This window comes from Rhineura floridana, chromosome 5 (genome assembly GCF_030035675.1).
Source record: "Rhineura floridana isolate rRhiFlo1 chromosome 5, rRhiFlo1.hap2, whole genome shotgun sequence".
Taxonomy (NCBI): domain Eukaryota; kingdom Metazoa; phylum Chordata; class Lepidosauria; order Squamata; family Rhineuridae; genus Rhineura; species Rhineura floridana.
Genome location: NC_084484.1, coordinates 154,331,341 through 154,346,621, shown reverse-complemented (window position 1 = coordinate 154,346,621; position 15,281 = coordinate 154,331,341). Strand labels below are relative to the sequence as shown.

Below are 15,281 nucleotides of genomic sequence, written 5' to 3'. Positions count from 1 at the left end.
AACTTTATCAAAAGCCTTTTGAAAGGTTAAGTACACAGTGTCAACTGGACCACTTCTATCCATTCTTTGACACTTTCAAAGAATTCCAAAAAGATTAGTGAGATAAGACTTACCATTGTGAAAGCCATGCTGGTTATGCTTCAGCAGGACTTGTTATATATACTTCGTAATTTCATCTTTAATAGTGTTTTCCACCAGGTTTCCTTGTACAGACATTAAGCTAACTGGCCTGTAATTTCTCATATCCCCTCTGCATCCCTTTTTCAAAACTGGTGTCACAGTTGTCACTTTCCAGTTCTTGGGTATAGAGGCTGATCTTAGGGGCAAATTACATTTTTTTTGTTAGAAGACCAGCAATTTCACATATCCCAGCTTCGTCACTGAGATGATCCAGAGGAAGCAATTAGTTGTCCCTCATGTCTCAAAAGTCCAACTGGCCTCAAGTAGAAGTCAGGCATTTAGTGCCATTGATCCCATGCTGTGGAACACTCTTCCAGCATAGATTTGGCAGGCATCCTTGTTAACTTAGTACTATTTACTCAGATTTGCAGTGATTCTCCAAGGTCATAAACATTTCAAATTTGTGGGTGCCCAGCATTGCATGTGTCCTTCCCAGATTCTAGTAGGGGGATCAAGGCAGCATATATACTATACTTTTAAAGTACATTTAAAAGATATCTCCCTGCCATCCAAAGAATCCTTGGAACTGTAGTTTAAGGGTGGTGGATGGGAACTGTATCTCCATGAAAACTACTGTTCCCAGGATTTTGGGGGGGAAATATGTGTTTTAATGGTATAGTGTATAGAAACAAAACACAGGTTGGGACAATACACATGAAGGAGAGAGGTGAGGGATGAGGATGAGAATTGATTTTCAGTGGTTGGAGTAATCAGGTGCAGGGTGCAAACTTAATTACCCCAGTAGTCCTGAATCCCACTCAGTCATGAAGCTCACTTCGTGTCCTTGGGCTAGTCACTGTCTCTCAGCCTAATCTACCTCACAGGGTTGTTGTGAGGATAAAATGGGGAGGCGAGAATCATATAAACCACCTTGAGCTCTTTGTAGGAAAGGTGGGGCATAAATGTAAGAAATAAGTAAATATAATTTTCCCTATGTGCCATTAATTAAGTAAATATAATTTTTCCCTATACGCCATTAATTCAATTTGGAATTTCTATGGGGAGGACAATAAGCAAAAAGTGTGCCCTCCATCGTGGTTGACCTGGTCCTCACTGACAAAGATCAATACACACACTGTACCTCTAACAGTTATTGTCCTACAAAAGGCCGCTAAGAGTTGCTATTCACAGAAGCCTGCGAGTTCCATGACTACGATCACGTGATGACAACTAGCCCACGCAGGGTCCGCTTTGCTTAAAAGGAAAGAATCCTCTCTGTAGCTACTCTATCTGCGCCCCGCCTCCTTTTGCGTATTGTGGCCCTTTTTAAGAATCCGTCTTCGCCGTTGCCTTCTCAGTTCCTTCTGCTACGCAAGGCAAAATCTATTTATTCCAGGATCCGATGAGTCGCCCTCCCTCCTCCCCTCTCGTTTTCGTTCAGCTTTTTGCGCGAACATCTAAAGTTTAGTCAGGCATTTTTTAGACAGCCCTAATGTAGTTCCCCCCCCCGCGCAGGAAGGAGCGGAGAGCTCAGGAAGCACCGCCTTCTTTCTTTTCGGCCTCGGACGCCATTTTACAGGTACACGGGGGAGCTCGGCTGCTCCCTTTTCATCGCCACGGTGTCATTTATAGCCGGTTTGTGGACGCCTTGGTGTGACTGGGCTAGTGGTGGGGAAAGCGGATAACGGGACAACTGGGTTGATAGATCTCGGAGGGTGGGCGAGAGTTTTGCGAAGGGCGGCCTGGCCTGGGCATGCTGGGGTGGAAAGGGGAGGACGGCGAGCGGTGCGTGGGAGACGAAAGAGGGACGCCGACCAGGCGGCGGAGGGCGGTGGAGTTAAGATCACTGCAAGAGGGCTGCGTTGGCTTGGGAGAAACCGGCGGCAATGTGGGCGATCCGGGCGCACGTGGTGGAGGTTCAGGCTTCATTTGTGACGAAGGCCGCAGCTTCTTGCTCGCTCGCTCTGTCCTTAAATTTCTGTGCAACAGATTTTTGCTCCTTAAAGCAATTTTTCTTTTCATTGTAAAATTTTGCTTATTATGCACTTTGAAGGATACTGGGCTGTGTTCAGTGGGTTGACCACAAGCTTTGCGCGTAGGAGGCTCCAGGCTGCTATCACTGGCCTCTTCAGTTCAAACGGGATCTTGGGTGGCAGGGCTCGGAAAGACACCCGTGCCTGAAGAGTCGATATTTATTTAATTTAATTTAATTTATATACTGCCCTAAGCCCAAGGGCTCTCTGGGCGGTGTACATAAAATAAAGCAATCAGGAATATATAAATACAATAAAACAATAGAATCAAACCAACAAAGGTAAACAAAAATAATCAAACAGTAGCAAAATACAACAATACATATAATAATACGCATTAAAATGCCTGGGAATATAAAAAGGTTTTCACCTGGTGCCGAAAAGATAGCAGCGTCGGCGCCAGGCGCACCTCATCAGAAAGACCATTCCATAGTTCGGGAGCCACAACCGAAAAGGCCCTATTTCTAGTCACCACCCTCCGAGCTTCTCGATGGGATGGTACTCGGAGGAGGGCCTTAGATGTTGAGCGCAGTGTACGGGTAGTTTCATATTGGGAGAGGCGCTCCACCAGGGATTGCGGTCCCATGCCGTGTAACGCTTTATAGGTCAAAACCAGCACAGATATAGTTCTGAGTAGATTTTACTAAGCAGGAATCGTCTCTTGGCAGAATTCCTATGTTACTGTATAAGTCTCCATTTAATGTAGTATTGTGTACTCTGACTGTTACTAGCTTTCCAGAGTGTTAGGTAGAGAGATCTTTCATATCACCTCAGCTGTGATCCTTTTTTAACTGGACATATCCAAGACTGAACGTGCTATATTCAAGACGTGTGCTCTGCCGCTAAGCTATGGCCCCCGTCCGATAAAAAGGGCAAAGTTTTTCCTAGATTGTGTTTAGGGAAGCTGGATGTGTGAAGACTCACTACACATAGCATATTGGGAAGAAAGCACAGCTAACACCTTTCTGATATGCAGTGTTTCTAGTAGCGGGAATTTCATCATTTCCCCTCTCCTCAGTTTTCATGGATAGAATCCTCTACATGCAGTCTTGTGTGGAAAAAAGGCCAGGAAAAACGTTGTTTTTTAAGTTTGCAACACATGTTTCTATTTAATATAGTAGATGCTTGTTTTCATAATTCTGGCAACAGGTGCTCTTTTTAGATCACTATGATGTGCTTGCTTTTGAAACTTGGTTTCTAGTAAGCCTAGCTGTTCAAAATATTTCTCATGAAGTCTCACTGCCCTTGCTTGAGTTCTGTTAGGCTTTGATCGTCTGCTCAGGCATCACTAAACTGTGTTATATGAACAGATAAGAGAGGTGCGTGAGAGTTCACAAACGCATACACTGAGGCCAAACTATAGTATGTATTCCAGTCCAGCTGGGGAGCAGGCCACCATGCAGTGTGGAGGAGGCAGAAGAGTAGTCTCACTCCTATGCCATAGCAAGACTTGTGGAAACTCTTGCTCCTGTCTGGAAGAGCCACAAAATCTTGCTTCCTGTGGAGCAAGTGTGTGTGTGTGTGTGTGTGTTGGAATTTGAAAGTGCTTTGTAGGATAGTGTATGCATAAGCGTGTGTGTATGCGTGTGCAAATATATAGGAATATATTGTACGTGTAAAATATGTATTGGAGGATGTTGCATGGGTAATTCTGATAAGACATATTCAGGGTCAAAGTAGAAATGATGTTAAATCTGTTAGCTACTATATCCTTTTTTTTTTTTAAGTTTATACTAGATATGGCCTTTTCAGCTAGCAGGGTAGGGGTGATAACCTTTTGTCTCCACCTACAAATCCTGATGAGCAGTCCACCCACCCTTGCATTGTTGTTAGCTTTAGGGGGAAAGCTGCCATTGTATGTGTTTTTATTATCTGGACTTTTAATTTTTAATACAATAGTATTTTTTCTCTCTCGTAGTAATCAGTCAAGATGACCAACACAAAGGGGAAGAGGAGGGGGACACGTTACATGTTCTCAAGGCCCTTTCGCAAACATGGTAGGTAATATTTGTTGAGCCAGTTGATTTGGTCAGTGGGTTTATTGGCTCTAGCTGACCCAGAAATAAACTACATTGCCTATATGCATAAACTGAGGTGGCCATCAGGATTAGGTTTGTATTACACAAGTGAGCCTTCACACACCATAGTCAATGTTCTATCAATATCAGCTGAGTCCAAAGCATCTTTATTGAAAAATGCATTTCCATACCTGCTGCTGGCTATTACCAAGGAAATGATACAGAACTCCTCATTGCGCAGTGCTAAAAGGAGGTTTTGGGGAAGAGAAATTGCTTGTATGTATAACCTGACAGTTGAAAGTCAACTTTAATATTTTATTAGACCAGTTAATTCTTTACTTTCCAGTGCAACATTTAAAATTACTGTTTCATAAAAACAAATATAAAACCAACCAAAGAGTTGGGATCAGCAGTTAAAACTAAAGATAAAACATCTGCTGAACAAAACAAAAGATTGCTGGAATAAAACAGGTTTTTACTAGTGAATTTGTTACGGATTACATAGGATTGTATTCAACTAAATCCTAGTCAGAGTAAATCCATTGAAATTAATGAACCTAAATTAGGCTGCAATCCAGTACATGTCTATTCAGAAGTAAGCTCCATTGGGTTCAGTGGGACTTACTCCCAGGTAAATGGGAATCATTCAGGCTAAGTCATGTCTACTCTGAGTAGTACTAGCATTGAATACTATCCACAGTTTCCAGGTATATCACTTGTGTATGGTTATTAAAACATACAAAACTAGATTGAGTAAAAATGTGACTGATCATTACATTTTTTCCATAGGTGTTGTCCCCCTTGCCACTTACATGCGCATCTATAAGAAGGGTGATATTGTTGACATTAAGGTATCTTTTTTTAAAAAAAATTATGGTGTTGGCTTATGGTGCTCTTATTCTTCTGCTAAGGCGATTCAAATTAAGTACAATCTAACAGGAGCAAATAGTTGTCTTGATTGCTCTAAAGTACTGAATGTTGGGATTTGAACCATACTTTGAAAGCTTCCGCTTGAAGTTGATCACCATGTGGCATAACTTGGAAAATATATAAAGGAGAGACAATGCAATATATTCAGCAGATCTGATTGCATGAGCATAGCGGAGCATTTGATATGAGAATCTTAATTCTTCACTTGACATTGAATATAGAATTGGTTCCTAAAAAAATACTTTATTGAAATAATTTCTAATACTTTCTACATATAAATTTGCCAGAAGGTTCCTTTTCAGTATGTCACACTATTGTTGATGCAAAACCTTACACAAATGTTCAATTTCATGACCTGTTAAAGCATTGCCCAACTAAATATTTTTAGTCTTTAACACTCTGGAGCTTGATGATGACTGTCTCCTATGATTGCTTTGGTAATAGCAAAGTGAGCAAATCATTTCACCGGCACTGAAAGCAAACCAGAGATGTCCAGTGCTCCAGCATAGTTCTTTGATTGCTTGTGTATTTTAAGATGGGCATCAACAGCATTACAGTGTAAGTATAGCTTGTGTGGTCCAGATAGGCAGTTTTGTGTGTATTGACAAATCCATGCATCAGTCTGGATTTGGCTGCTGCCTGATCTGATTTCCTGCAAAAGGAGCAGTGAGCAACTGGAAGACCCATTGTTTGCCCGGGGCTTTTATTTAAAATGATAAATATTGGGTGATACCCAGCGTTAGTCCATATGCAGAGTAGACCCATTCAAATCAGTGGGCTTAAATAACCAGCCCATTTCAGTAGGTCTATTCTGTGTATGGACTAACATTGAATATCACCCAGTGTATTTAGCTCAAAACACAGGAATAACATATTTGATAGTTTAGTCCTCATACAAGCTCATATTAGAAGATGGGACAATTATCTATTTATAAACGTGTTCTTACTGGCACCTGATATTTCAGGTATTTCCCCAGGAGCTTACTAATAAGCAGTGTAATGACTGCAACTGCTTTAATTTAATACCTATTTTGGCATTTTTATTTATAGGATCAACTATGCTATATTTTCTGTCTTATATTAACAGGGCATGGGCACAGTTCAGAAAGGCATGCCCCACAAATGTTACCATGGCAAGACAGGAAGAGTATATAACATTACTCAGCATGCTGTGGGCATTATTGTGAACAAGAAGGTTAAGTAAGTGTATTCCTTGGTACTAAACTGGTTTGGAGCCTTAATTACATTGACACACTTCTTTCTCCCCATTCACTTTGCCAATTAGACATTTGTTGTCTGCATTGGCCATTCATGTGGGGTACAGGCAATATCCTTTTAAAACCCAGCCAGTATATATCTAATTGGTTTGGATCCTGTCAGAGGAAACACATTGAAGAGTTCTCTAAAACCTGAAAGCTTGCATATTCTTCCCATCAATCAGAGTTGCCTGTGCTTTGAGACCAACACAACAATCATGTATCCTGACTTGATCTCAGTTGTTAGTCCTGCTTGCTCAAAAACAACCAAAGCCTGAAAACCTGACATCATTGGTGTTTTCCTTCTAGGGGCAAGATTCTTGCCAAGAGAATTAATGTGCGAATTGAGCATATCAAGCACTCTAAGAGCAGAGACAGCTTCTTGCAGCGTGTTAAGGAAAACGAAAGAAAGAAAAAGGAAGGAAAGGAAAAGGGCACTTGGTTTGAATTAAAACGCCAGGTAATGTATTGAGGTGTGATTAAGAGAACATGCACCTTGGCTGCAAACCATTTCATGGTACTAAAACACATCTTAAGTTATTTTGAGTGGGAAGGAAGAACCTAAGGAGTTTGAACATCTTATGTGTGACTAAGCTAAGATGTCAGGAAGCAATTAAGATTATGACAAGAGAAAAATGTTAGGCAACTGATACCATTAATACATCTGTCAGATCACAGTTTATTAAATAGTGAAAAGCACTAGCGAGAGCCTTTCTGCATAATCCAAGTATGCCTCAACTGCATTTAACCTTGGCATTATGGTTATAAAGTACATTTTTGGTGCTAGTAGGCATTGTGTGCACATGGGAAAAGATGCCTGTGTTCTTGCTTTTTTCAAAAAAATGTTACTAATTGGCTCATCCTATTCTTAAGTGATACAGCAAACTAGCTTTCAAGGCCAAGGGAAAAATAGGTTTTTAAAAAAATAATTACAAAACAATGCAGGCACCATATTGCCAGAAGAGAAATTCCATGCTTTCTCAAGTACTATCTTTATAGTAAAAAAACAAGGAAGGCTTGAGAGAAGGCATCTGGACTGAATAAATGCAGTTATATAACTATAACAACTTCTCATTATTACTAAAACCAGATAACTAGATAGCAAATCATGTTGTGTCTTATACTTCTATTGGAACTTCATTTTTTTCTCCTTTCTTGCTTGTAGCCTGCTCCTCCAAGAGAAGCCCACTTTGTGAGGAACAATGGCAAAGAGCCAGAGCTGCTGGAACCAATTCCATACGAGTTCATGGCATAGTGTATATGAACAAAATAAAATCTCATGTAGTGGACTGAAGTTCATGTTGATGTGGTCAAATTTATTCTTAACAGCAAGTACTGTGCTCTTTAAAATAAATGAATAAATTATATTTGGAATAAGCGAGTGAGTTAAATTACTGTCCTGCAGTAATAGGTCCCAAAGCTGAAACACTTTTTCACTCTAAAGGGTACCTGCAGTTGGATTCCAGCTTTTGATCAGAAAGGCTGGTCTGGTTATGGTTATTTATGTCATTTGTCCACGCAATAATTTAGAGGATTTTTAAAGTTAGGATTTTAGAGAAGGAAAATACTGAATGTCTACAAGGAACCCCAGTTGTATCCTTGTAAACCTTGGTCAGCAAACGCCATTTTGGGAGTGTTAAAAAGCTGGTTCAAACAGCTTCTTGCTTGGATGCCCATGTGAAAATGGCACATAGCTATCTCCTGGTATGAACTGAGAATCTGATGTATAGCAGACTTCCAAAACAATTTACTGGAAAACAAAGGGAGATAAGTGCTGTTGATTATAATGAGCGAGCTTGCTTCTTGTCTGTGATGGTTTAGCACAATGTCTTGTATTTTATAACTATGGGAATGATGTTTCAAGAATACACCAAAGTAGTCCAATTTCCTCAGTTTTGTGGTTCATCTACAACCAGGCTGAAACTGCTGAATGTATTCTTTTCTCTTAAAGAGGGATCCCATCTCCATGGAGTGGCTTTGTCCCTTTACTGTGTTAGGATAAAGGGTTGCAATAAGCATCTATTTTGTTGTAGAGGTGGTCTAGGATTTTTTTTAATACTATTTTTCATTCTCCCCCCCCACTACAAATAGGAACTGAGACCTCCTGCCTCCAACACCAGGGGATTCAGACAGTGTGAAATTTGAAACCCATTTTGTTACATTTTGATCTTTTAAATGCTTTTCCTTTTCTTGACAGCTTGTAAACTCTGGTGCTTCTTATATCAGAAGGTTGGGGGGGTAATTTTGCGTTTTAGCCCTTTTCACTCTGCTGCTTGGCCTCTTGCTACTCAAGGTTTTGATGGGTGCCCTCTTAAGTAACTGGGGGTCACATTCATGTGCTATCTGTTAAAAAGGGTTCCCCTTGTGCCCAGTATCAGGTGATTACAGCTGTTTGATTAAGGTTGTGCCATACAAAGAGGTCCTGGAAAGATTCTGGCACCCATCAGTGACCTGGGCATGTGTACCTTGTCTTTATCCAAGGTCTTATCCAAAGTCTGAGTCTTAGGGTAAGCCATGATTCAAACCTGGGCACCCCACATTCAGGCTAATTGTTTAGTGAGCCACTCAATCCGTTTGGGGGTGTATGATTTTTGTACTTAGCCAAGCTAGATGCTGCAGAGGAAGACAAAATGTTCTCATTACTAATCTAATCAAGAGGTCCTCCTTGTCTCATCAGCAAGTATGTAATGCAGGATAAGACCCCTGTGATGCCCTGTCTCTGGAATAACCTCCCTTCAGAGAAGTGTCTGGTGCTGACACTGCTCACTTTTTAGCACCAGTTAGATGTGCCTATTTGTCCAAGATTTTTGATGCTTACCAGTGTTTTATTCTTCTCAGCCGTGTTTATTTTTATTGGATTTGAAGATTTTATGCTCACATATAACCCACCCTGAGATTTATAAGTGCATGGAAAAATAATCTGATTTGGAGGAAAGCACCGCTTTAACCTGCCTCTTTGCCACTAAGATTGCTGATCCTTTAGAAGAGCTACTAATACTCTAGGTTGGCCATGCGTTGAATAGTGGTTTAACATAAGAGTAATTACATGGGGACTTCATGAAAGAAAATGTGGTTGCTTCAGAAATCAGTTATTAGTTTTGCTGCTCGGTGTCCAAATTGATTTTGCCCGGTCCTAGTTGTCCTAAAACCAGAGGCAGCAGTTCTAACTGTCAGTAAGATCTGTGCATCAATGGTTCATTTCAACATTACATTAGTGATATATAGGCAAGGTGAATCATTCATATATCTGTTATACTTTATGTCAAGATTGGTTCTGTGTTAAAAGTGTTTGATGTTTTGCAGGAGGCCCAATATGGGATGTTAAGCTTATGTAAGGAATTCATGAAATGTTTCTTTCGGGATGATAAGTGTATTCAGCGAACTTTAAATCATTGTAAGAGTTGTCACATGGAGGTTTCAGTTATGTTGAGGCACACAGAAATAAATAGCTAAATAGCCATGCATTCATTTGTTCCTTAATGGAAGTATTGAATTCAAAACTACATAAGAGTCCCTAATTGCGCTGTGGTTTTACCCAATAGTTGGGAAAGAGGAGAGGACAAAGGGTGATGATGTGCTTTGGAGCAGGAAGGAGTCTAGGATGTCTTCCAGAGTGAAAGGGACAAACAAGCCAAGCGGAAGGCATGTCAAATTCTCATCACAACCGTCTTCTATCTGGAAACCTATGTCTTCACTGTGGGAGGCTCTGTGGATCTAGGATTGGCCTTCACAGTCACTTACGGACCCACAGTTAAAGACTTTATTTTGGAAGACAATCTTACTCTGTCACGAGTGATCGCCAGTGAATGATGCTGTCTGTGAAGCCTCTGAGCTCTCCCTTCTTTGCTGTCTCCATCATGAGGCTGAGGCTGGTTACCTTTCCTCCCCTCAAAGTACATACAATTGAATGACGAAGTGGGGAAAAGTTATTTTCCCCACTTCCTCTTCCCCTTTATGTGTTTTCAAGGCTCAGATCAGCACCCGAGCTTGAAAAAGCATGTCAAAGTGAAAGAGGAAGTAGGAAAAGTGACACTTTCCCATGTCTTTCTAGCTTTTGATTAGCAGCTGAACAGAAAGCATAGCAATTGAGGGAGCAGGATGGAAAGGAGATGGGGAAGGAAAATTGAGTGTCCAGGCAGGGAGTGGGGTGCTGCAGGGGTCAGGAGAGACAAAACACGCACATGTGTACACGTGCACGCTGGAACCAGTAAAATGTGCTTTAGAAGCTGCACAATTTTTTCATGGATTAACCACCGTAATCAGATCTGTCTGCGTTGATTGAATCTTAAATATCACAGATCCAGTGCTGCCATGGTGCAAAAACCAAGGCATGAATTTTTAGGGATCCTCATAATTTTTACAAGGGATCACCCCCAAACCACTATCAAATCATAAGTTGAATCTGTGTTCACAGATGTGTTGTTATCTGATTTGTAGATGGTTTTTGTGTCCTTTGTAAAAGTCATTAAAAGATCCATGCCTTGGAACAACAGTCTTGTGCCAGCAAGCGCTGGATCTGTGAATTTTACTGTACGTTCTACTAAGGTAAGCTGTCATATGATGGTGGTTTTGCAGGACCCCATGTAAAATCAAGCCAATTCAAGAGAATCCATTTTAAATTCTATTGGCTCTTACTATTACCCAGACCTTATGGAAAAGGAAAGTGTGTGTGTGTGCGCGCGCGCCGTGCGTGTGCACTTTTGATCTGTCCTGGGAGGGAAAGAAACCAGAAGGGGTGGTGCCTGCAGAATTTGTTCAAAATTTGAAATATGCCCACCAACCTAAAAAGGTTGGTGACCCCACTCATAGGCACTTGTACTATTGGGTTTTTTACACATTTATATACCTCCACATACCTAGGAAGTCTGAGTGTGGAAATCACTGCCTTAATTTTGAGTAGCCCCATTTTGTTTCCAAGCTGCTAGGTGCTCTACCACCCAAGCTTGCTATTGGAGGGATGTTAAGAAAATCTCTGCTGGATCCAGCCAAAGGCCTTTCTAATCCAGCATCTTGTTTCCCACAGTGGTCAACTAGATGCCTCTAAGAAGCCCAAGTGCAGGACATGAGCGCAAGAGCGTTCTGTTCTCCAACAATTGATACTCAGATGCATGCTGTCTCTGAGCCTGGAGGTAGTGTGTAGCCAGCATGATTGATAGCCAGGCTTAGTAGAAGGACCTGAATGATCAGAGGCTGAGGAGTCACCACTTGGCCAAGCTGCAACAATTGAGCTTGCCCGAGAAGTGTTAATTTTGGAGGGAGTTGCTTGATGGATCTATTCAGGCACCACTGGGCAACACATGTGATGCTTTACAGTAATGCTTGCTGGAATTTAGCAGCAAAATGTATGTGGAAGCAGCGCAGCTTATCTGTATCTGAACTGCAGGGAGCCATACACACGTTTTCCCCACTTGGTATTATTTGCAAGAGAAACTTGCGGGAGCCAGTGATGTGGCATACAAAGCAGCCGGATGGAGACTTGCAGGAAAACTCAATTTGCAACAACAATCTCCCTCCCCCCTCTGGTAAAGATGTTGCCTTTTTTGTGCTGTTTAAGTGTTGATCTGTAGGTGTCTTTGTTTCTTTCTCTGGCTCACCTTTTGTTTCCTTCACTGACTTTTAAATTCCTATTTGTGAATATTCTGAGGTCCTTGTTTGCTGCTTTTCCAACTCCTATTTCATCAAGTCTCAGTTCCTTCCTCCCCACATCTGTCATCCAACTTGAGCTCAACCTTGGCTTTTCTGACGCGAGTTGCTTAAAAATAAAAATACATAGCTAGCTTGTTCCTGTTGGTTCAAAATACGGTGAAACTCAAAGGCTGTTTACCCTGTTTGATGCACGTTTCAAGAATGCCATGGAAATGTGTCCCTTTATAGAGGGCTCCAGACAGCAAAGATTGAGAATCAGAAATGGGTCAAAAATTATTTGCAAGATTGAATAGCTTTTGTCTGGGGACGTCAAGCTGTCAAGATCTCATCTTTTTGCCAAGTAAAAATGTAGGCGGTCAAGAGGGACTTTCTTTTTTAGCTATATCAGTTTTTGTCAATGCTAAACACTGAAATTAACTGAATAGAAAAAGTCATTGTATTAGACAACAATTCTATGGGGCCAACCAAGAGTATGATTCAGCCATGTGGAAAGCGGGCCTCTCCATACTGGCTTCTCCCTACTTTCCAATGTGGGATCACCATGTGTGTGGCACAGGGGGGTGTAATGTACAGCTAAAGTACTAAAGTGTTCAATACTATAAAGGATGGCCATCTATAAGTTGGCAAGATCGTGGCTGAGAGTGTCTTAAAACATCCTAGTGATGTAGTCCAGTATCATCTCCATCTTGAAGTGGTGGACTACATTACAAGGGTTTGACAATTTCTGTCTCTGTGTCAACCCCACACCAATCTGCAATATTAATAGTCCATTACATTGCAAGACTAGCACCCAGCTCTTGCTCTCTTCCATCTGAATCTGGAGAGACCGGTGCTTGGAGTTACTTCTTTGCACAGTGCATAGTTAAACTATGGAATTTGCTCCCACAAGAGGCAGTGATCGTCACCAATGTGGATGGCTTTAAAAGAGGCCTAGAATGGCTACTAGTCATAGGTGGAGGCAGTATTTTTCTCAATACCAGTCACTGAAAATTGTTGGAGGGGAAAGTGCTGTTGCGCTCAGATCCTGCTTGCGGGCTTTCCATAGGCATCTGGTTGGCCACTGTGAGAGCAGGTTGCTGGACTAGATGCACTGGCCAAAACGAGCAGGCTCTTCTTACATTTTTAGCAAGCTGGCTAACCTATTTGATCATTTCCATGGGAGGTTTATGTCATACAAAATACCTTTAGGCCAGCCTTGTAAATAAGCCCAGAAAAGGTACCAGTCTGCAAAGAATTTACTAGTCTGTTAGGGGCTGGTAGAGGATGGTCAGAATACTCCATCTAGGGTGTCCATGTGCTCTACTTGACAAAAGACAGTTGTCTGAAAGAGACATCCTTCTAAGCACTGGGAAGATCCCACAATCCCCAACTGTATGAAAATGGTTACTGAAATGCCTAGATAACACAGAGATGGACAATTTAACTGGTATGGTATGCAGATAGTGGCACAGCAATCAAGCAATAATAACTTGAAAATGTTCCAGTTTGAGAAAAAACTTACAAGCAATACGGAGATGTAGTACTTGAGAACAATTTAGTAATTGTTGAAAGTGGCTTTTATGTTTTGTATAGCTCAAGAACGTGTTTTAAAAAATCCGCTTGGATGGGCTCATAGGACTGGAAGACACTACAGGTGCCATAGGGACCTTGCAGTAACTTCCCCAGTTGGCAGCTGCCCTTCCCCTGAGTAGGAAGAAAGATGGAAGAGTCTCAGTTCACTATCAATCAGGGAAGATTGGGGAAGAGGGAGATCTCTCAGTTGTGTATCTTCCCCTATGTCCAAGCTCATAAAAACTTTGGTAAGGAGAGGACAATACAAAGATAACCTACTACAGCATTCTGGCCTAATCCTGATCTGGAAATATCTCTAAACCAAAGATGAGTTGCTACCTCTTACTATGCTGAGCAGTGTCTTCTGCTGGTCTCTGATTGCATGGGTCAAAGGTGAGGCAGCAGTGGCACTCCAGATCTTCTTGTGGCTACAACTCCTATTGTTCCTGCAGACCACTGGCCATATTGGATTAAGCCGATCGCAGCTGGAGTCCAAAACATCTGGAGGGCCACAGGTTCCCCATCCTTGGCAGATAACACACTACAACAACTTCATATAATAAAAGCTGGAATTTCTATATGCTTGTACTTTCTGATTTGGTTTAAATAACATTTTGGTTTAAAATGTTAAGTTTGTCTGCTTTATTTGTAAAGGGATGATACTTTATGTTTTTCTTGTTAAATTGTTTTGTTTTTGTTTGCTGCCTCGGGCCTTTGGGAGGAAGGGGGGGATATTTATTTCATTTATATCCCATCTTCTCTCCAGGGAGGCCCAGGTGGCATACATGGTTCTCCCACTCATTTAATCCTCACAACAACCCTGTGAGGTAAGTTAGACTCAGAGGCAGTGACTGGCCCAAGATCACCCAGTAAGCATTATGGCTGAATGATATAAATTCAAACATTTGTTGTTGTTGTCTGAAACCTGCACAGCACCTAGGAGAGCCTGACAGTGCAATCCTAAGTATGTCTACTCAGAAGTCAGTCCAGCTGAAGTCAATGGGGCTCACTCCCAGGTTAGTGGGGTTAGCACTGCAGCCTAATCTATTAAGTCTCCTTACTCTTCCTATACTCCACCCTAAGACGGATCCCAATGCAGACCTTATGGCTTTAACGTAAGCCAGCTTTCTTTCTCCCCAACTTAACACCCAACCTGATGAAGAGTTCTGGAGAACACAAAAACTTGCTCATTGTTTTGTGATATATTTAAGTTGGCCTAATAAAGATATTGGCCTACTGTGGGTTTTGGAATGCACTGTCTCAGTAATGGTTACAACTGTCCAGCAACCATCCATCTTCTACAGAAGGATATATCCTATATGAAACTCAGTTCTCCATGTGCCACTTCTTGTATGTAGCCAAATACAGCATCCATAATAACCAAGGAGGTATCAGGAGGTTGGGGGGAAACACAAGTTTTACAGAAGTACAAGAGTGTTTAGGGGGGAAGCCCTCAAAAGAAGGGGGACAAAACAGCCCAATGAGGATGGAACATGACCAGTGGCCATATAATAATAGCACCTGTGAGGTGAGTGGACAGAAAACAGTGTGGAGGCAAGAGTGGAATAAAGCATTCTGGAAGAGAGCAAGGCCTGCTGTCTGGAATCCCGAACAGGAGCACTCCATGCTGCAGCATGTTGTTGCAGAACCCCCTTGTGTATCTTCTAAGTATATGAGCTTTTGCGGTATTTCGGTAACTGCTTTGGATTGGTACAAGCATGCCCCAT

The 15,281-nt window shown here is 41.6% G+C and overlaps 1 protein-coding gene and 2 non-coding genes across 7 annotated transcripts in view; all 3 read left to right on the top strand.

Moving 5' to 3' along the window:
* The window catches only part of RPL21 (ribosomal protein L21), a 279,136-nt gene extending 271,485 nt beyond the window's left edge, over positions 1-7,651 (top strand). For 2 of the 5 annotated variants that reach the window (XM_061628522.1, XM_061628524.1), the window contains exons 2-6: positions 4,070-4,150; positions 4,961-5,022; positions 6,189-6,301; positions 6,667-6,817; positions 7,523-7,651. In XM_061628522.1, the coding sequence (XP_061484506.1) occupies positions 4,084-4,150; positions 4,961-5,022; positions 6,189-6,301; positions 6,667-6,817; positions 7,523-7,612 (483 nt within the window). In that variant the 5' untranslated portion in view covers positions 4,070-4,083 and the 3' untranslated portion in view covers positions 7,613-7,651. Of the gene's footprint in view, positions 1-1,497; positions 1,756-4,069; positions 4,151-4,960; positions 5,023-6,188; positions 6,302-6,666; positions 6,818-7,522 lie in introns of those variants that run through there. The other 3 variants (XM_061628520.1, XM_061628521.1, XM_061628525.1) reach the window with 3 other exon arrangements.
* Positions 5,505-5,581, top strand: LOC133386387 (small nucleolar RNA SNORD102). The gene has a single exon (XR_009763128.1). It is a non-coding gene; the product is annotated as a small nucleolar RNA SNORD102 (small nucleolar RNA).
* On the top strand, positions 6,361-6,492 carry LOC133386398 (small nucleolar RNA SNORA27). The gene has a single exon (XR_009763139.1). It is a non-coding gene; the product is annotated as a small nucleolar RNA SNORA27 (small nucleolar RNA).
* Positions 7,652-15,281: the final 7,630 nt, after the last annotated feature.